At 47.4% G+C, this 22,201-nt stretch overlaps 1 protein-coding gene across 26 annotated transcripts in view; it reads right to left on the reverse strand.

Annotated features, from left to right (window-relative positions):
• STYXL1 (serine/threonine/tyrosine interacting like 1) overlaps positions 1 to 22,201 on the reverse strand; it is a 60,010-nt gene that overhangs the window by 27,152 nt on the left and 10,657 nt on the right. For all 26 annotated transcript variants that reach the window (XR_010411999.1, XR_010412002.1, XR_008506138.2 and 23 more), the window contains 3 exons: positions 10,398 to 10,459; positions 6,608 to 6,749; positions 1,952 to 2,097 (listed from right to left, as the gene is read on the reverse strand). Coding sequence is in view for 21 of the 26 variants with exons in the window: in XM_064593154.1 (XP_064449224.1) it covers positions 1,952 to 2,097; positions 6,608 to 6,749; positions 10,398 to 10,459 (350 nt within the window). In the remaining 5 variants the exon portion in view is untranslated. The remainder of the gene's footprint in view (positions 1 to 1,951; positions 2,098 to 6,607; positions 6,750 to 10,397; positions 10,460 to 22,201) is intronic.

Genomic DNA, 22,201 nt, shown 5'->3' on the forward strand with positions numbered 1-22,201 from the left:
CCTAGAAGGAGTTCCTTGGGTAGCAGCAGGGACACCCCTGCTTTCCAGTCTCAGAGCACATAGCAGAGAGGAGTGGGGCTTTCACTCGTGCCCCTGAACTACTAACAAAGGTCCCAAAGCAGGGAGCGACAAATACTAGGTGCCTACACTCTAAGGAGGGCCACAGACACCTAGGGCAGAACCCTGCTAGCTGCCACCACCATCCACCACGCACCCCTCTTCCCAGTCTACCTGAGATGGGGCGAGGGCAAGTCTCAGGGGTATACACATGTCGACACTGACCAAAATGTACATTTAAATACGTGCACAAACTTACTGATGAACTTACTTATAGGCTACTGAACCTTACTAAAGCTTGTTTTCCAAAGGGACGGAGGTGAGTTATCAGCAGGGTGAGGTTTGCAGAAATACTTATTTTGCACAAGGAAAAGCCAGTAAGGGGTGCTCCTCTAGGAGTGAGCAGTGCCTGGCAGGACAGGGAGACTGGGGGGACACCAGTGGAGCTGAAAATCATAGTGTGAAGGAGGGCAGATGTGGTCAGGGGGTCATGGACTGCCAAAGTAAAACAAGGAATTGGGGGTGCTCCTGGCAGGAAGTCTTGGATGGTTTTCTTTGAAAGATTCTTAGTAGCAGATGGGGCCCGTAAACCGGGCCCCAAGGAAACCAGCAGCTAAGGCCACCAGCAACATACAGAACCGGGCTGGAACAGAGTGAGAAGTCCTGGCCCCACCGCTGACGGGCAGCTAGTCCCACAAGACAGGCCCCACCCTGGACCCCCAGCACCGAAGTCACAGGCCCAGGAGCAAGGAAGAGAGGAGAGGTCCCTGCAGCTAACCCACACCCCTGGCCACTCCCACCCCAACAAACTGAAGACTGCCCAGCTCTGGGGGATGGGAAGAGATGAGACTTAATCCAGATCTGAGATTGGAAGGTTAAACTAGCCTCGCTTGTACTGGCCTGATCACTTTTCTTCTCTTTTAAGAAATTATTTTAAAAATATGCAAAAGTAGAAAGAATAGTATAATAAACCCCTGGGTCAATCACCCATTTGCAAATATCATCAACTAATGGCCAGTTTATTTTAGCTCTATCCTCACCCACTTCCCAACATACCCCAGATTATTCTGAAAAGCCAGACATCATATTGTTTTACCCCATAAATATTTCATTCTGTATCTCTGAAAGATCCAGTTGATATACACATTTCCCCTCTCATTTTATGATTAGCTTAAAAGTCGTCAGAATTTCTGGAATGTGCCCAAGATGCTGCTAAGGGCAAAGAGCCAAAGGTAATTACTAGAAAGAATGAAGCCCCCACATGTCTACATCCCACTGCATTCAGACTCTTCAATAAGCCCCCTGCTGTATGATGCCCTCCAGGGACCAGCCCCTGCCTGTCGGTCATGGCCACCCCATGGCCACCCCGTGCCTGCCTCAGCCACCCTCCACCCACCTCTCTTCCTAGTAAGTTCCTCCTCCTCCTTCTGGTCTGGCTCCAGGAGGGGCCTCACCTCACCTGGGGTGCCCCTTGTCTCTCCCGCTAGCCAAGAACTCCTCATAGGCAGGATGCTAGCTTGTCCTTTTTGTGTCCTCTGGGCTTGTGGGTCCAGACAGCTGAGAATGGACAGGCAGCCTTAAATTGTGGCACCCCTGCCTGTCTTTGATGACAGCCTGACATCCAGAGCACCCCCTGGAACCCCTGCCCTCTGGACAGGCCCCACCTCTTCACCACCGTGCTGACTCTGGCCTGAATCCAGCGATGAGAAATTCACCCTCGTGGCCTGGACCTCCTGGCTGCTCCAGGTCCATTTCCCAAGCACAGTCTCCATCCCTTCCATCATTCCCATGTCGCCCAACTCCTCTTTCCCCTATCCTGCTCCCCATCCCTTGGTCAACCAGGGGGAGACCATGCTTCCATCCAAGCCTGCCTGGGCTCAGTACCCTGCCTCACCTGTGGCATCCAGATGATCTTCTGTGTCCGGAGGAAGTGGTACATGGCTGAGAAGCGTTCATAGCCTCCTTTCAGGATGCAGATGGGGTGGTGGGTGAGGTGGGCCAGCACCCTGCCACACTCCACGGCAGCTCCGGGCACCAGTTCTAAGAGCAGAGACCAAAGAGGTGAACAGCCCCTGTGTGCTCATCGTTTGCCTAAAGCTCCAGTTGACGGCCACTCGATTTGGAAAAGCAACGGTCTGGGAACCTGAACGAAATCTAAATGGAGAAGAGTGTTAACAACTCAAATTTAAGCCACTTGTTACCAAGTAAGTTGATCCTTCTTTTCTGTAAATTCTTAGATGATGCAGATCTCCACATTATTGCAAGGCAAGAAGATTTAACAGAAGGGAACGGTCTCTCGCATATATACATCACATATCATATACCAAACCATTCACCTAAGGGGGGTAAAGTAATGGTTTTCAGTATATTCACAGAGTTGTGCAACCATCACCCGAAAAAAGAAACCCTGTACAGGCTAGAAGGTTTCACTCCTTTTTTCCCTTCAAACACCCAGGCGGAGTGTTCCAATTTCTCCACATCCTCATCGACACGTGTTAGTATCAGTCTTTTTGATCGTGGCCGTTCTCGTGGGTGTGAAGGGACAGCTCATTGTGGGTTTGACATTGATTTAATCTTAAGTGCCTTCACTGCTCTGCAGAATCACTAGGAGACTCTATGAAAATTAGATATCTATCAGTAAGTTTGCATAATTAAGGCTAAGCCAAGATACCCCCCACCGCCCCGAGGCCACGATCTGAGCCCTAAAGACAAATATCTCACTGCAGACTTTGAAGAACCAGCTAAAAGGGGAAAGGGAAAGGCCAGGACTCTGACTCTGACTTTTATATTGAACCTCTGGCCAGAGAAAGCCGGTTCCAGCAGGGGCTGCTGAGGACAATAGGGGCCCGAGACCCGTCTGGAGGACTGGATCTGGAGGAAGAGCCTTGGGGTCAGCAGCCAGGCCAGGAGAGAAACTGTGGCTGGCGAGAGACAGGAGCCAAACCCTATCCTAGAAGGCCTGGCTTAGAAGCCAGAGTCCCCGGTGTCTCAACACCATCTCCCTCTTGAGCAAGAGACTGAATAATGGCTGAGGGGTCAGAGGGTTCAGGAGAGCGGAGTCACAGGACACACTGCTGCTGTCTTTAAGCCAGACAGCCGCTCTCCCACCAATGTCACATGACCCACTGGAGGCTTATTCACTGGGGTGCCGTGGGGTCAGTGCCAGAGAAAGCCCAATTTCCAGGAGAATAATTAGAGATTGCAGAGGAGAGCCATGAGGACAGTCCGGGGCCCAGGCTACCCAACCACAGATATGATGGGGTTATTAACATTAAATTTATTTTTAGTCCCATTAATCTGGAGTTCTCCAATGACACGAGGCTTCGCACACTTTGAATTGGGGCACCCACTACTTCAGGAGGATGAGAGACCCCATCCAGGCCAACGGGCTCTCTATGCAGCAGCGAATTTTAAGTTAATTACTTCGGGTCCTTAGCCAGGCAACTGGCTTGAAAGTCAGGCTTTGTTCAGAGAGGAGGAGGAAAAAAAATGCCCACATTCCCAAAGCTTCCCCCCACAGTTATGGTGAACGCTCCAGCCCAGGGAACCCCACCCACATCTATCAAGAGCCCCGTCTGAAGGGTCTATAATCCATATGTTGCAAGGAAGGCAGGCCGATTTAACATAAGGGAAATGTCTCTCCTCCAAGAAGGGGGCTGCCTTTTGCCTGGTGAAAGGAGTTTAGAGAAAGAGCCCAAGGGAAGGTACTCTTCAGGTTCCTAAGAAGAGACCCAGCTGAGAAGGTAAAAACACCATGTTTGCAGGGACAGGGGTGCTAAAAACCACCTGTGCCCCGCTTCCCACTAGGAATCCTGAGACAGCACCCCCCCCCAGCAAGGCGGGAGAGGAGAGAAGTTGCCATAGCCCAGGGACCAGCAGCACCTGTGGAACACCTGGGAAGGAGGTCACAGTGCTAGGGGAGGGAACCCCTCCTGACTCACCCTAGACGGGGACATTTCAGCCACAGACACAGCAAGGACAGAGGCCCGTGGCCCAAAGCCAGCAAGAGAGGGCTACACAGAGTCGGACCCCTGCTTCTAGGAGGTGATGGAGGCTCCACACGACCAGATTTCCTTGGGGGGTGGTGAGGTGGATGCTTAACAGTAGAAAGGGGAAGGGAAGAGAAACCTCGAAATGGTCTTTTACCCCAGAGACTCTGCATTCACCTGAAAGATGCCATTTTAAAGGAGAAAAGTGCCTTGAGTGGACAAGGTGAGAGTGTGTGTGTGTATGTCCGTGTGTGTGTCCGTGTGTGTGTATCCATGTGTGTGTGTCCGTGTGTATATGTCCGTGTGTCCATGTGTATCCTTGTGTCCGTGTGTATGTCCATGTGTTTCCGTGTGTCCATGTCCCCATGTGTGTACGTGTGTGCATCCGTATGTGTGTATGTCCGTGTGTGTGTCCGTGTGTGTGTCCGTGTATCCATGTATGTCTGTGTGTGTGTCCGTGTGTGTATGTCCGCGTGTCCGTGTCCTTGTGTGTATGTCCGTGTGTGTGTGTCCATGTGTGCCCTTGTGTGTATGTCCATGTGTGTGTCCGTGTGTCTGTGTCCATGTGTTTGTGTGTGTGTCCGTGTATGTCCGTGTGTGTGTCTGCGTGTGTGTGTCCGTGTGTGTGTCCGTGTGCGTGTGCGTGTGTACGTACACATGCATGCAGTTTGGGGTTTTGCTGTGTTGTTTTGCGGTTGTGGTTTCCTACTGAGAATAGGGCCTCCATGAGGTCATTTATAGAACATAAAGGGGGTTGTCTTTATTGACCACCGTTTCCTATGGTTTTAGGGTCCAGCCTACAATCCTAGGACTGCAGACTGGCACCAACCCGATAAACTTGGGGACGAGGGCACGATATCCTGGCGAAGGACCTCCTGTGAAGACTGGTTTTATTAAAGGTGGAAGCCTAGCGCCACCCAGTGACCGCTGCTGTGAGCGCCCGGGCCCATGGAAACCCCGACATGTTCACGGCTGAGCCACAAGCCGCAGAGCCCCGAGGCCAACGGCAAGGGGTTGTCAGCCCCAAACCAGGGGCTGGGTGGAGAATGCAGGGGCGCCTCAGAAAACAGGTAAGGTTAGAGCCCACCACGATTTAACGCTCCGGCTTGGGACTGGAGCGACTTTGCTTTGCTCTCCTGCTCTGCTATCCGGGCCCTGGGAGACCAGACAGAGCCAACCTGCCCGGGGTTCGAATCCCAATCCCACCACTTACGAGGCGTGGTGGTTTCAGAAACAGTCCACAAATGCTTTCAAACACGAGAAAGAATATTTGAAAGAATATAAAGGGAGGCTGAGTCTGATTCCCCACCCCTCGATGGTAGACTGCACCCAGTGACTTTCTTCTAATGAAGAGAACGGGGCAGAAGCGACCAGAAGTCTCAGGACTCCGTCGCAAGAGGCATGTGGCTGTCCCTTGCTCTCCCGCTCTCCTAGATGGCCTGCTCCAGGGGAAACCAGCTGCCGCGTCGTGAGGCCATCCAAGCGGTCCTACAGAGAGATCCAGGTGGCAGGGAATGGAAGGCTCCTGGCCATACCCGTGTGAGGCCCCTCGGATGCAGATCATCCCGGCCCAGTCAGACCTTCAAATGACAGGGACCCTAGCCAGCACCTCGACTGCAATCTCAGCAGACACGCCATACCAGAACCTGGTACCAGTTAACTAATATTTGCTGTATTAGGCTACTGAGTTTAGGGGCAATTCATTACATGGCAATAACTAACTAACTCAACACGTATGGGACCTTGAGTGAGTTACTGCATGCACCTTTCTGGGCCTCAATCTCCGCATCTATAAAATGGGGATGTTACCTATTAGAGACCATTCTCCATGGCCTCTCAGGTTTCTATGTGTCCTGTGAGCAAAGGTACTGGCTTTTCGAGAGTATCTGTATATCAAACAGCCTCGGAAGATAGATCGTTTCTCCCTCTAGAGCTAGGGGCGGGCGGGCTTTCTGCCCGTTATAAAACATTCAGGCCCTGGGAGCACCTGGGTGGCTCAGTCGGCTAAGCATCTGCCTTCGGCTCAGGTCATGATCTTGGGGTCTTGGGATCGAGCCCCGCATCGCATCGGGCTCCGCACTCAGCAGGAAGTCTGCTTGTCCCTCTGCCCCTCCCCCTGCTTGTGCTCATGCTCTCTCTCAAATAAAGTCGTTTATAAAAAAAGAAAAGAAAAAAAAAGATTCGGTCCCCTGAGCTCAGGGTTCTCCTGTAATACAACCCACGGTGTGGGTAGGTTTTTCTTGGCCCTCTTCCTGTCACCCTGTGAGAATGGGGGCTCGGGCGCCAGGGCAAGGAGAGGAGGACATTCTGGTTACTTTCGCTGCTCTGACCCGGGAGCCTCACGTCCTCTGCCAGCACTCATGAGGCTATGGCAGGCTCACCTGGCATTTTGCAAGGAAGGAAACCCCTCAGCCCCTCCCCCGCTCTTGGCATAACCCATTTCTCAGGGGCGTGTTCTGCAGGAGCTGACCCAGGGAGAGCCTTCGGTGTGGTTCCCGGCGTACCGCGAAAGGGCTCCATCACCACCAGTTGCTGCTCCGGCTGCGCTCCTCAAAACCTACCGTGTCTACCATCTTCGGTGTTGTCCTCCTCGTCCTCCCCTCTTAAGGCGATCTCCAGGGTGCTGGTGTTGTTATCATACACCACACAGTATTTCACGCACTCCAGATCCACAGACTCCGGGAGAAGATACTCATTTGCTCTCTAAAGAAACCACAGGAGAGGTCTGTTGGCGGGTGGTTCAGCTGGGCACATACTCCCCGCACTCCAGCCCTGGGCGCAGCTGGAGGGAGGACCGTGCCCATTCCCCCGACTACACACACAGGCCCGGAAGCACCGAGAAGGGACCGGAGGGTGTGCTGGACGCCGAGCACCTTCCACGCCCACACGACCTGCTGTGGACAAAGCTGGCCAGAGCTGACCGGACCAGAGACGGTGTCCTCACTTAAGAGCTGGTCTACCGAGTGGCCCGTGGCCCACTAAGGGGCCTGGCATGCATTCTCTCAGAGCAACCAAAGTGAGGACATCCTCTCTCTAGGGGAAAGTAGTTGGTGATGGAGGCCAAATCCAAAACCTGCCATAAGAAGGGCAATAAGCAGAAGGCTTGGATAAGCAGAAATCACGAGCAAGCGGATATAATGCGGCAGACTCACCTGTAGGCTCTGTTGAGAGCGGGAACTTTTGTTCTTTTGTAGTCGTTGATGTACTCTGAGCTTCTAGAACAGTACCTGGCATGTGGCTATAAATACGGTCAGAGGGAGGAAAGGGCAAGCAGGAACCAGGACGTCGTGAGTAGCCAGGAGCCGCTGAGTTGCCAGGAAGGCAGACCACGGGGGCAGGAACAATGCCCAGGACCCCAAAGGGTGTCCCAGAGCTTGAGGAGGCCTGGCTGGGTGGCGGCTGAGAGGTTAATCTTCACTCATTTACATGCTTCCCAAAGGCCCCCACTACTCAGGGGATCCCAAGCCTGACTCCGTCCCTTGCAACCTTGTCTGGCTGTCAGAGATGGCCCCACAGAGGACCTGCAGGTGGGGTAGAGTGAGTTTATATCGATTCTACTACAAGGCAGTCAAGCAAGGCCCATGGAGGGACAAACCAGAAAGTTCTCTGGGACTGAGCAGGGAGGAATCCCATTTGTCTGGAGGAACTAGGAGAGAGCCGGTGCTCAGGACGAGCAGGGTTTGCATGGATAATGAGGGAAGGGGGGTTTCTGGGTGTGGAGACGAACATGAGCAAAGGAGAAGGGAGTGGAGACGTGGAGCAGGTGGGAGAGCAGGACAGATGTGGCTGGACATTGACTTGTTCACTCAAATAAGCATACGTTGAGGGTCCACCCTACGTTTACACCGTGTGAGGTTCTGGAATACAGAGGTTCAAAGCAGCGCAGGCAAACACCCCGAGTTGGCCCAGAGGATTCAGAAAGGTTGTGCACAGTGGGAGGGATTGGAGCTGGGGCTGCAAGGGCAAGGGGAAATCTGCCAGACTGACAAGAGTGGGGAGAACGTTCCAGGCAGAAGGAACAGCTTCCGGTCGTTCACTTTAGTCAACAAACGTGCTGAGCCCATCCCAGATGCCAAGGACCAGATGGAGCCTCCGGGATACGGATGAGCAAGGCACATACATCCCTGTGCTCCCAGCAAAAGGTCTGGAGGCCTGAGAGAGCAGTGCGCTGGCGCGGGTCAGGGGGTGGGGGGGTGGGGGGATGCACAGGTACTCTGTCCAAGATTGAGAGACCATTGGTTGGGGCACCTGGGTGGCTCACTCGGTTAAGCATCTGCCTCCAGCTCAGGTCATGATCCTGGGGTCCCAGGATCAAGCCCATGCATCACATCAGGCTCCCTGTTCAATGGGGAGTCTGCTTCTGCCTCCCTTCCCCCACTCCCGTTCCCACTCCTGCTCTCTCTCTCACTCCTTCTAATAAATAAAATCTTAAAAAAAAAATAAATAAAGTACACACCAATTGTAGGATATATTGCAATTTCAGAAATGTTTGAATATGGGGGGTGGATATGTGCATCTTAGAACCAAGGAAATGCAGTAGAGCAGAACTGTTGAGGTGCCAGATGAGAATGGAAGTTTGCATGGCTGGGGCGCCCAGGTGGCTCAGTCACTTAAGCATCTGCCTTCAGCTCAGGTCATGATCTCAGGGTCCTGGGATCGAGCCCTGCGTCGGGCTCCCTGCTCAGCCAGGAGTCTACTTCTCCCTCTGCCCCTCCCCTTGCTTGTACTCTCTCTCAAATAAATAAAATCTTAAAAAAAAAAAAAGGAAGCATGCATGCTGGAGAGGGAGGCCAGGAGCACCCAGTTGGGGGCTGTGTGTCCTGCTGGGGCCGCGCTGGGGCTGTTGGCAGGAAAGTTGGGGAGGGGAGCCAAGAGGTGTCAGCCTGGCTGAGGCCCAAAGAATGTCTCTTCCAGAGCTGGAGGTGCTGCCAGAATCAAAAGAATATGCAGATATGAGAGTGGAGCCAGAAACTAGAGGTTGAAGCCAGCCAACTGAAAACCCCAGAAGTGGGGCTGGGGGTGGGGGAAGCAGGTAATGATGGGTTTGGGGTGGGGAGAGGGGGGTGTTAGGCAGTGAGCTTATCCTGCAATCAAATGCTCTAACCACTGAGCTACACCCCCCAAGCAGCAAGCTTATCCTGGAAAAATGTCTGAGCCAGGGCCCAGGCTCCCTGTCAAGTTCAGCATGGCAAAGGGTCAGAGATGGAGCGCATCCCAGCACAGCCACAGTGGGAAGGGAAGGGGTCAGTGTTGCCAGACAAAACTTTAGAAGTAAAACTGACAGGACAGCTAATTGCAGTTGGACAGCTGACGCTGGAAGCCGGAGTGAAATCTCTGAGCAAGAAGGTGCACTGACAGATTTAGAGCAAGGACGAAGTAGTGATCTTCTTCAGGCAGCAGCAGGAGAAAAGGAAGCTGAACCAAGGACACAGAGGAGAAACCGGGGAAGACAGACCTTGGGAGAAGAGGGTGGAGAATGAGGTCGGGATCCTGAGCGGAGGCTGCCAGGCTTGGCAATGACCTGACAGAGAAGACACCCTGTGGGGGTGGGGAAAGAGGCTTCAGTGCAGGAAGGGGGCATGGTGACTGTGTGCAGGGCTCAGTCTTTTTAAGAAAGGTGGAATAAGGGGCACCTAGGTAGCTCAGTCAGTTAAGCGTCTGCCTTTGGCTCAGGACATTGATCCCAGGGTCCTGGGATGGAGCCCCGCATCGGGCTCCCTGCTCAGCGGGGAGTCTGCTTCTCCCTCTCCCTCTGCCCCTCCCCCTGCTTGTGTGCTTGCACTCTCTCTCTCAAGTAAATAATTTTTTAAAAAAAGATGGAATGGGGGAGGAGCAGGGAAATGGGGAAGGGAAGGAAAGTGGCTTCCATCTTTGGATTATAGTTTTTTGTTAGTTTATTTATTTAAGTAATCTCTACACCCAGAGTGGGGCTCAAACCTGCAACCCCTAGATCAAGAGTTGCTTGCCCTTCAGTCTGAGTCAAGCTGGATTATAGTAATTATCTCGATGGTTTATTATTGTCTGTTCCCTGAGTAGGACAGAAGACAGTGAGCCAAGGGCATCTTGTATTCGGTTGTATCCCCCAAGGTCTGGAACAGTGCCTGGCCCATCAAGGAATTAAATCAGCATTTGCTCAGTGAAGCTGTTGGCCATGATGGGGGGTGGGGACACTGTAGGGAGCATGTGAGGGGTGTGGGAGACCCTCTTGGTGGATGCACAGGGGTGGTCCTGCCTCTGCTGCCCAGTGTCCCCCACCCTGCCGCCTCCTGGATCTAGGATAAAATCCCCCATTTCCCCCCACCCTCCTGTAAGGTGGCCAGCCTGCCCCACATTCAGACTCTCCCACTCTACCTTCTTCACTCGACGGGCTGTAATCACATGGCTTTCATCATACTCCTGTTTGGAACGCACATCTAGAAAGGAAAAGTATTTAATAACCGTATTTGCAAAGGAGCATATGATCAAACTACTTGGAATACTTGCACCATCCTCAACATATATTTGTTTGGCAGTTGGGTGATAATAATTGTCAGTTTAAAACAAGGCATGTGGGGCGCCTGGGTGGCTTGGTCGGTGAAGCGTCCGACTCTCAGTTTCGGCTCAGGTCATAACCTCAGGGTCGTGAGATGAAGCCTGTGTCAAGCTCCAAGCTCAGCGGGGTGTCTGTTTGGGATTCTCTTTCCTTCTCCCTCTGCCCCCCTCCACTAGCGCATGCTCTCTCTCAAATAAATAAATCTTGAAAAAATAAGAAAAAATAAAATAAAACTCAAGGCTTATAGTTCCACTGTGCTAGGCTGCCCACATGACTCTCCTGCCCCATCATACCCATATCCACACATCCCCTTAAGGGGTAGGGAAACTTTGTATCTTTGATTTAAGGGAAGTTTTCTCTGAGGTCCAAAAAAGAGGGGAGGGGAGAAATCAAAGCCAGAGTGAGCTCATACTAAATGCCCCATGGAATTTTAGACCCAAATTCAGACTTAAACCTAAGAACTGAGGTTCTAATGCCCCTACTAGGGCAGACGGTATGACTGATGTCCTCAAAGTTGGGAGGAATGTGAACAGGAACAGAGAGCCTTATCCATAAATCCTAAAGAGGGATGTTATCCAAAACATCATTGTTTCTAAGATTTTATTTTTTTATTTTTTATTTTTTTTTAAGATTTTATTTATTTGAGAGAGAGAGAATGAGAGATAGAGAGCACGAGAGGGAAGAGGGTCAGAGGAAGCAGCAGACTCCCTGCTGAGCAGGGAGCCCGATGCGGGACTCGATCCCGGGACTCCAGGATCATGACCTGAGCCGAAGGCAGTCGCCCAACCAACTGAGCCACCCAGGCGCCCTAAGATTTTATTTTTTAAGTAATTTCTACACCCAACATGGGGCTCAATCTCACAACCCCGAGATCAAGAGTCACATGCTCCACTGACTGAGCCAGCCGGGCACCCCCAAGACATCATTCTTAAATTCAACAAGAAAACAAACAACCTGATTTAAAAATGGGCAAAAGATATGAACAGACACAGCACACCAAAGAAGATATGCAGGTGGCAAACAAGCATAGGAAGAGATGCTCCATGTCATGTCATCCAAGAAATGCAAATTGAAACGACAAATAAGAGACCCCTACATGCCTATTTGAAAGTCAAAAATCCAAAACACGGTCAACACCAAATGCTGGTGAGGATGTGGAGCAACAGGAATTCTCATTCACTGCTAGTGGGAACGCAGAATGGTAGTTACTTTGGTAGACAGTTGGGCAGTTTCTAACAAAACTAAACATACTCTTATCAATAATCTTGCTCCCTGGTATTTACCCGAATTATTGAAAATCTATGACCACAAATGTTTATAGCGGCTTTTTTCATAACTGTCAAAAGTTCAAAGCAACGAAGATGTCCTTAAATAAGTGAATGGATAAACCATAGTACATCCAGACAGTGGAATAGTATTGAGCATGCACACACACACACACACAGAGCTATCAAGCCAGGAAAAGACATGGAAGAGAGTTAATACAAGTGAAAGAAGCCAGTTTTAGTCTACCTACCATATGGTTTCAACTATAGGACATTGCTGAATACACAAAACTGTATAGACAGTAAAAAGATTAGTCATTGCCAGGGGTTAGTGGGGAAGGAGGGATGAATACGCAGAGCACTCAGGATTTTTAGGGCAGTGAAACTATCCTGTATGATACTGTCATGATGGACACGTCCCTATAAATTTGTCAAAACCCAGAGAATGTACAACACTAAACCTACTGTAAACTCTGGGCTTCAGGTGATAACGAAGTATCAAAGTAGTTTCATCAACTCTAACAAATACGCCACTCTGGTGGGGGCTGAGGATAGTCTGAGAGGCAATGCTTACGTGGGGGGACAGAGGGACTTAAGAAATCTCTGTACTTTCTGCTCAGTTTTGCTATGAACCTAAAACTGCTCTAAAAAATCAAGTCTATTTCTTTTAAAAAAAAAAAGACATAAGAAAGCACTAACCAAAAAAAGAAAATACGGGCAAACCTAATCCTATTAAAATTAAGAACGTCTAAAACCAGAGAGGGAGACAAACCATAAGAGACTCTTAATCTCAGGAAACAAACTGAGGGTTGCTGGGGTGGTGGGGGGTGGGACAGATGGGGTGGCTGGGTGATGGACATTGGGGAGGGTATGTACTATGGTGAGTGCTGTGAATTGTGTAAGACTGATGAATCACAGACCTGTACCCCTGAAACAAATAACTCATTCTATGTTAATTTTAAAAAAAAATTAAGAATGTCTACTTTTTCTCATTAAAATACAACATTAAGAAGGTGAAAGGGCAGGGGTGCCTGGGTGGCTCAGTCAGTTAAGCATCTGACTTTAGCTCCGGTCATGATCTCAGTGTCCTGGGATCAAGTCCCAAGTCAGAATCCCCACTGAGTGGGGAGTCTGCTTGTCCCTCTCCCTCTGCTCCTCCCCCTGCTCATACGCGCTCTCCCTCTCTCTCTCTCTGTGTCTCAAATAAAATCTTTGGGGCACCTGGGTGGCTCAGTCAGTTAAGCATCTGCCTTTGGCTCAGGTCCTGATCCCAGTGTCCTGAGATCGATCCCCGCCTCAGGCTCCCTGTTCAGCGGGGAGCCTGCTTCTCCTTCTCCCTCTGCCACTCCCCCTGCTTGTGTTCTCTGGCTCTTCATCTCTCTGTCAATAAGTAAATAAAATCTTTTAAAAATAAAAAATAAAATAATAAAATCTTTAAAAAAAGTGAAAAGGCAAGGCACAGAGTGAGAAAAAAATCTGCAATACAAGTAACGAAAGACTTGTATCCAGAGTTTTTCAATCGGTGAAAAAAACAGTAACAAAAACTTCAGACATCTGAAGATACCTTTAAGACATCTTTAGAAACAGCTAAAGGCCACAGACCGAGGCTGACCCCAGTTCCCCTTAAAGTGCCTGCCTGAAAAAACTCAAGGCTACCAAAAGAACTTTCTGTTTGTCCCAGCCAACACCTGAAGATAGGACCCCTGCCTCCCAGTCTCCAGGGAAGGGTAGGAGCCTAACTTTAGTAAGTGCCAGTTAGCAAACCCAGATGGGTCTCACACAGGCCACATCCCCTACCCTTCCTGTAACTGTTCACTCTCCCAGTCCCCTGAGCCTTACTCCCTCCCACCCCCCTCCTTCACTCTCCCCCTCCCCCCCCCTTCACTCTCCCTTAAATTAACCAGTCACCTCTGTACAAACCAAAGCAGAGTTTGGTTCATGCTGGACTCTTTCCTATTGCAACAGTATGTTACTGATTAAAATCTGCCCTTACCACTTTATTTTTTATTTAAAAATCAATTAACATATAGTGTATTATTAGTTTCAGAGATGGAGTTTAGGGATTCATCAGTTGCATAGAACACCCAGTGCTCATTACGTCAAGTGCCCTCCTTAATGCCCATCACCCACTTACCCCATCCCCCCACCTCTCTCCCCTCCAGCAACCCTCAGTTTGTTTCTTAGAGTTAAGAGTCTCTTCCTGTGGGGCACCTGGGTGGCTCAGTTGGTTAAGCGACTGCCTTCAGCTCAGGTCATGATCCTGGAGTCCCGGGATCGAGTCCCGCATGGGGCTCCCTGCTCAGCGGGGGGTCTGCTTCTCCCTCTGACCCTCCCCCCTCTCATGCTCTATCTCATTCTCTCTCTCAAATAAATAAATAAATAATCTTTAAAAAAAAAAAAAAGTCGGGCGCCTGGGTGGCTCAGTTGGTTAAGCGACTGCCTTCAGCTCAGGTCATGATCCCAGGGTCCTGGGATCGAGCCCCACATCGGGCTCCCTGCTCCGCGGGAAGCTTGCTTCTCCCTCTCCCACTCCCCCTGCTTGTGTTCCCTCTCTCGCTGTGTCTCTCTGTCAAATAAATAAATAAAATCTTTAAAAAAAATAAAAATTAAAAATAAATAAATAAATAAATAAATAAATAAATAAAAGTCTCTTGCTGTTTGTCTCCCTCTCCGATTTCATCTTATTTTTCCCTCCGTTCCCCTATGTTCATCTGTTTTGTTTCTTAAATTCCACATATAAGTGAAATCATATATTTGTCTTTCTCTATTTCGCTTAGTACCCTCTAGTTCCAGCCACATCATTGCAAATGACAAGATTTCATTCTTTTTGATGGCTGAGTAGTAGTCCATTGTATATATATACCACATCTTCTTAATCCATTCATCTGTCGACAGACATCTGAGCTCTTTCCATAGTTTGGCTATTGTGGACACTGTTGCTATAAACATTGGGGTGCATGTGTCCCTCTGAATCACTATGTTTGTAACCTTTGGATAAATACCTAGTAGTGTCCTTACCACTTTAACCACAGCCTGGCTTTGTTTGCCCGTGATGCTAGCAACAAAAACCAACCAACCACATGTAGCTACATATAACAGTATGAGTGAATCTTATAATATAATCTTGAGCAAAAGAAGTCAGATACATGGTCTGTATGGTTTAAAAACAGGCAAAACCAAGCAGAGTATACTGTAAGCTCATTTCATTCATTCATATAGATGTGAAAATCAGAAATCATAGTAACCAAATCTAACAGTGTTCACAAAATACGCGATGATCTAGCAGGAACTACATAATACTAGGAAATCACATTAAGATAGTAAAGGAGAAAAACTGTAGGTTTATTTCCACAGACGCTGTTAAAATCAGAAACCGAGACCAACCTTGCAAATTCCCCGAGCAGGCAAAACCAGGTCAGTCATACAAACAAAGCTGAATTCTGTTTATTTTACAAGGCTAACTTGACCTGGATTATTTCTTGCTTGTGTCTCTGGAAAGAATAAGCAAGCTTTGAACGGTTTCTCAAGGCTGATAAGAGGGAACCACTGAAAATTCTAATACTGTGACCAGTCCCTGAAAAATAAATCCTCAAGGCTTTCTCACTATGAAGCTTGATCATAAATATACCCCTGAGCCTCATCCCACAGTCTGGTCTGAATGTTCCCAGTTTGCAAACTGTCTTTTTGGTGTATATACAATAATTTTTTACTAACTACTATTTCAATGATTTGTTGGTTTTGCTTTCGTTGTTTTGAACCTTCTTTGGCACGCAGAAAATTTCAACTCCTATCACGAAAAAAAAATCCTTAGGAAGTTAGGTATATACAGGAACTTCCTTAACGTCATGGGAAAAACTACTGAAAAGCTACACCAAACATCACAGTGATTAGTAAAGGGAGAAACAAGACAAAATGCTCACAGTCCCTGTGTCTCTGTAACACCACACTGGAGAGCAAAGGGCACAGCAATGCAGTGAGATAAGAATAAGTGAAAGGTAGGGGTGCCTGGGTGGCTTAAGCGTCTGCCTTCGGCTCAGGTCATGATCCCAGGGTCCTGGGATCAAGCCCTGCATCGGGCTCCCTGCTCGGCGGGAAGCCTGCTTCTCCCTCTCCCACTCCCCCTGCTTGTGTTCCCTCTCTCGTTGTGTATCTCTCTGTCAAATAAATAAATAAAATCTTTAAAAAAAAAAAAAAGAAGAAGTAAAAGGTATAAGAATTGAAAAGAACTGGAGCCGTCATAAATAGGATTGTCTATATTGAAACTCCAAGAGAGCCACAAACAATTAGTATTAACAGGAGAGCACATCAAGATTGCTAGATATATGGGGCTCCTAGGTGGCTCAGTCGGTTAAACGTCTGCCTTCGGCTCAGGTCATGATCTCAGGGTCCTGGGATTGAGTCCCGCATCAGGCTCCCTGCTCAGCGGGGAGTCTGCCTCTCCCTCTCCATCTGCCTCTCCCCCCGCTCGTGTGCATGGACACGCTCGTGTGTGCGCTCTCTCTCAAATAAAATCTTTTTAAAAAAAAAGATTGCTAGATACAACACATAAACATATGCACACATATATATGTATATATGTATATATATATATATATAAAACAATGGGCTGTAAAAATCGGGGGGAAAAGATAAGGTTTCAAAAGAGAAAAGACTTGCAGTAATGCCTGATGATTCAAGCAACAGAGACTAAAGAAATGGATGTGCATACAGGAAATGGTTCAGCAAAATCCTGTAAAACCAGGAAAAGCTACAGGAAAGTAGCAACCGAGGCCCATTCCTTAAGTGATCCTGCGAGCGATGAAGAACCAGTGACAAAGAGAAACATCCGCACTCCTCTACCATTCAGGACAGGACCCTTAGCACCTGCCCAAGCGGTAAGGCATAAATCCCACCTTTCCATCTGTTTTTCTCAGCTCCCAACTGTATGATTTGCAATGGCCTGAGTGCTCTCAGAGGCGAATGCCAGTATAGGATAAGACGTGCAAGAGATTTATGAGGGAAACGTATGTGCGAGAAAAGGAGACAGGGATCTACCACTCATGATGCAGGTAGGAGCCCTGTGAAGGAGGGAGGGAGGGAGGGAAGGTAGGTCCGTAGACTACAGCGCAGTTCTAAGAAAGTTTTGTCAGGGCAATGGGGAGTCTTCAAGTCAAAGACACCCATGAGAGGGATCCTACATCTTGCAGGAATGGGCTTGCCTTAGTATTCCTGCTGCTCATGGCACTGAAGGCCTGGGGCGGGGGGGAAACAATGTGGGCAGTGTGCCTTTGCGAAGAATGCAGTGATGCATTTGAAGCCCAGCATCTGGGACCATCAGGCAGTTAAGATTCCTACAGTTGGAGATCCAAGAGGCTTTCTGCCTGGGTCTGCATCTATCACCCACGGTGACCAGGAGCAGTGAGGAAGGGGGACCATCTGCTCTCTGCAGAGGCCAGCAGCAGGCCCTCTTCCTGCAAACCCAAACAGCAGGAGCATGCTGGGAACATAGGTGGCTGTTGGGAAATGGGTTTTCTCTTCTTTCCAGTGTTTTCTTCCTATTAAACATAAGAGGTTTCTAGAGGGCAAGGAGAAGTCCTTGGTACCATTACCACACCCTCACTGTGAAAATTTAAATACATTTTTCTCCACTGGAAACAGGATTTTTTTTTTTTAATTTTATTTATATGAGAGAGAGGGAGAGCCAGAGAGATCACAGAGGGAGAGGGAGAGTGAGAAGCAGACCTCCGGCCCAGTGGGGGAGCCTGACACCGGGCTCCATCCAGGACCTGGGATCGTAACCTGAGCCAAAGGCAGACACTTAACTGACTGAGCCACCCAGGCGCCCCAGAAACTATTATCAGTTTTTGCTTATCCTTCCAGAAACAGGCTTTGTATGTGATATTTATATCTAAGATATTAGGTGCGTATGTAAAGTGGCAAGCCATTCCTTAGGTTCAGCAACTGCAGGGGTTGGGGAAGTGGAGAGCTGGGGGGGGTGGGGTGGGGAGTACAGCAGTACAGCCTCTTATTATGGCTTCTATGTAGACAATAGGAAAGCCTGGTAGCACCCGCTGCAGGCATTGTCTGGGCCTGCACCCTTCTAGAGAGGGTCCTGTATCTTTGCTTTTCCACAAAAAAAGCCTATAGATACAGATTTTAGTAACTAAAATAAATGCCTGCATATACACTAAAAAAAGAGGGCACCTGGGTGGCACATTCAGTTGAGCAGCCAACTCTTGATTTCAGCTCAGGTCATGATCTCAGAGTCCTGGGACTGAGCCCTGTGTCTGGCTCCATGCTCAGCAGGGAGTCTGCTTCTCCCCCTCTGCCCCTCCCCCTGACTTGCTCGTGTTCTCTCTCTCCCTAAAATAAATAAATCTTTAAAAAAAGAAAAAAAAGTAGAAAGCAAATTTTAAAATAGTAAGTGCCAAAAGGTGACAGCAAAATGGAAGAGAATAAAGAGAATAAAAAGCAAAATACCTGCATGAAAAAAAGCATAAAGATGAAAATGCTGAAACATGAATCAAGAGAAAAAAAGCAGCAAGCCTGTTCAGGAGGGGCCCCCCGGTGGGAGGGGACCACCTCCACCCTTGGAGCTTCCTCTTCCCAAGGAGCCAATTCCCAAAAAGTCTCCTTCCTGAAAAGATCCTAAAAAGCAAAAGTCCAATATGCGAAATGAATCTAAAAGAAAGTACAGTGCCCAGGATCTCTTCCCATGATCACCACTGCTGCTAAAGGAAAACTCAAAAGGAGTCAAAAAGGCCAAAAATTACTCTTGGTAGGGAAGAAAATAGAGTGCTCCTTCTTGTAGGAAGGAAAAAGATTACAGCAAATCACCATTTGGTTAATAGAAAACTTCTTGGAAGGAACAGCTGACAAGCAGAAGTTTAATGACTTCTGGTCATTAGGTGGGGCTTGAATTCATACCCCGAGATCAAGAGTCCCTCGCTACTCCTACTGAGGCAGCCAGGTGCCCCCAGAAGTCATTAAACTTTGGACAAGGCTAGAGTTCTTAATTTGGAATACTGATTACAGTTTATATTCATTCACAGTAATAGTGGATAATAAAAATATTTTAAAGATTGCTTTAGTTGGTGTCCAATGCTGATTTTTTTTTAAATTTTTTTTTTTAAGATTTTATTTATTCATTTGAGACAGAATGAGAGAGAGAGAGAGAGAGAGCACATGAGAGGGGGGGGAGGGTCAGAGGAAGAAGCAGGCTCGCCTCCGAGCAGAGAGCCCGATGCGGGACTCGATCCAGGGACTCCAGGATCATGACCTGAGCCGAAGGCAGTCGCTCAACCAACTGAGCCACCCAGGCGCCCCCAATGCTGATTTTTAAGTGGTAGTCTTTTCCTTAAGACTTCATGTGTGCCTACTGATTGTCGCAGGAATTTTAGCAAATCTAAGGGAGTTAGTATACTAAATCAGCAGACACCGAATCTGTTAGCTCATGCATTTAATTGAAATGAGTGGGCCAGGATGATATGTAGTAGTATCTGTCCAGCTACAACTGGTCAGTTTTTTCCCCTGTGTCTATCACTCCTGTTTCATTTTAGTTTATTCTCATTCCTTGTTCGGCTCTATAAAAGTCGGCATTCCTAACAGCAAATTACTTGAAGAATTTGCCTGCTTTATAGGTTAGCACTTAAATCTTTTTTTTAAGAGAAAAGACATTTAAATTGAACAAAAATTCTTCCAACTATTGACATGTGTCAATCCAGGTATTTCCTTCCTCAGTTTTGATCAATATTTACATATATTATCATAAAAACAGTGATTTTGAATTTTTTTTGACTTGGTGTTTTTTTAGTGGCTGAAGATGTCATACGTTGTTGGTTGTTCTAACTTTTGCTGTTAAGTTTTTTCTAGAAATAACATTTATGTTGAACAGTAATACTTTAGATCTATATATGAATATTTATATAGGTCTCTTTGGAAGGATACTTTTAGGCTTATTTGCAAAAAGGCAGTTTTCTGACAGCACGCTAATGGGTCAATGAAGAAATCAAGCAAAAATCAAAAGGGCAGTTCTATTTGCTGCAATAGTTTTTTTTCGTAGAATCTTAGTGTGTATAAGTTTGTGAGCAAATGAAACATGCAGGTTCGATACATTGATTTTGATTTTCCCATCTTCTATCTAAGCCAAAATCTATATTTCATAGGTTATTTCTTTTTAATGGATATAGTAAATTCACAGCTCTCAGTTTTGATTTGGCAAGAGATCAACAACTAGGCTCTATATTGAATGGATTTTTATCACAAATACCAACCATCAGTAATTTTTTCTGGCCTATTTTAGTACATCTACTTCCTAAATCATAGTGTTAAATCATGTATTTGAGAAAACCCTTTCTTTATAGGTGGTTGCTGTCCATACTCAGCTACTCAGCTGAATAAAAAAAACTCTTAAGTGATATTTGGAAACTGCAAAGCTGGAGGGAGGAGGCAGGATTATTCCTTCAAATGATACAGAATATCACTGGTGAGATTCCAAAGCCATAGACAGCTTGAGAACAAACTCAGGATAAGAGAGGCGGTAGGACTGTTAGCTAGCCAGCTGCAACTTCCTATAAATACAGTGAAAAAGACTGGTGAAACGCAAGTATAATCTGGATTAAAAATTCACACTTGGGGTGCCTGGCTGGCTCATTCAATGCAACTTGCAACTCTTGATCTCAGGGTTGTGGGTACGAGCCCCACGTTGGGTGTGGAGAGGACTTAAATAAAATCTTTACAAAATCATGCTTTTTCAGGGATGTTCACAAACTAGTAGGTGTCCTGGGTGTCCCACGACAGCTTTCTACAGGCGAGGCCTCAAATGAATGGTATTTATCTTGCAATTCAGCCTATGGGGGCACTTGCATTACAAAGGGTATGGACTCCCAAACTTTTCTGTAGCTTCTCTGGCCAGTCACCGGAGAGTATGAAAGCACGCAACGTAGGATTTTTGGCAATTCTTGCTGATAATCATTACGCGTTGCAGTAAAAGATAAAGTATGGTCCCAGTAGGGAATCTTGAACCATTCTGATCTCCTGGGTTCTATTCCAAAATAATCACTTTTAGATTTCATTTCTTTTATCGGATGATCTCTTTGAGGCAGGTTTCAAATTTTGGCCGTACGATATGAAAGATCAGGAAAAGCACTGATGAAAAAATCTGATTGGGGCGCCTGGGTGGCTCAGTCGGTGAAGCGTCTGTCTTTGGCTCAGGTCATGATCCCAGGGTCCTGGGATCAAGCCCCACATGGGGCTCCCTGCTCAGCAGAGGGCCCTGCTACCTGGCCCCGCTTGTGCACTCACATGCTCTCTTTCTGTCAAATAAATAAAATCTTTTTAAAAAAATTCCGAGAGTGGAGTTTTAACAAACTGTCCCATGACCGCCTCTTTCTACAGGTGAGGCCACAAATGAATTTTAACTATCCTGGTGTTGCTATGGGGGCACCTTATATATATTTTTTTAATGGCATAAAAATACTGCAGTCTGTGAAAATATTTTCCTAGAGATTGAATGGGACCTAAGACCTTTCTTCCAAAACGAAGGCTTTGATTGTCAAGCCTATATTAGGTTCTGAAACTAAAACTACATATTTGTATGTATTAAAAATTATGTCAATGAGGGGCAGCTGGGTGGCTCAGTCGACTGAGCATCCAACTCTTGTTTCAGTTCAGGTCATGATCTCAGGTCGTGAGATAAGCCCCACATTTGGCTCCACACTGGACATACAGCCTGCTTGAGATTCTCTCTCTCCCTCTCCCTCTGGATATCCACATGCAAAAGAATGAAGTTGGACCTTTATCTAACACCACATACACAAATTAACTCAAAATGGATCAAAGACCTAAATGTAAGACCTAAAAGTATAAACTTGAAGAAGAAAACATAGGGCAAAATCTTCATGACATTGGATTTGGCAATGATTTCCTGGATAGGACATCAAAGGCATGGGCAACAAAAGAAAAAAAAAAAAAACTGAACTTCATGACAATTAAATCTTAATAAGGGATTAATACCCAGAATATGTAGATAACTCCTAAAAACCCAACAGTTAAAAAAAAACCTGATTCAAAAATGGGCAAAGCACTTGGATAGTTCTCCAAAAACATACAAATGGCCAAGAAGTACATGAAAAGATGTTCAACATCACTAATCGTTAGGGAAATGCAAATCCAAATTATAATGAGATATTCCCTCCCTCCTATTAGAATGATTACTATCCCCCCAAAACCAGAAAATAACAAGCATTGACAATGATGTGGAAAAATTGGAAACTTGCGAACCCTTGGGTTCATGTAAAATGGCACAGCTGCTATGGAAAACAATATGGCAGCTCTTCAAACATTACAAATAGAATTACCAAAAGATCCCGTGATTCCAC

Source organism: Mirounga angustirostris, unplaced genomic scaffold (assembly GCF_029215605.1).
Source record: "Mirounga angustirostris isolate CCGP_5_RB_7025 unplaced genomic scaffold, mMirAng1.0.hap1 SCAF_5, whole genome shotgun sequence".
In the NCBI taxonomy this organism is placed as follows: Eukaryota; Metazoa; Chordata; class Mammalia; order Carnivora; family Phocidae; genus Mirounga; species Mirounga angustirostris.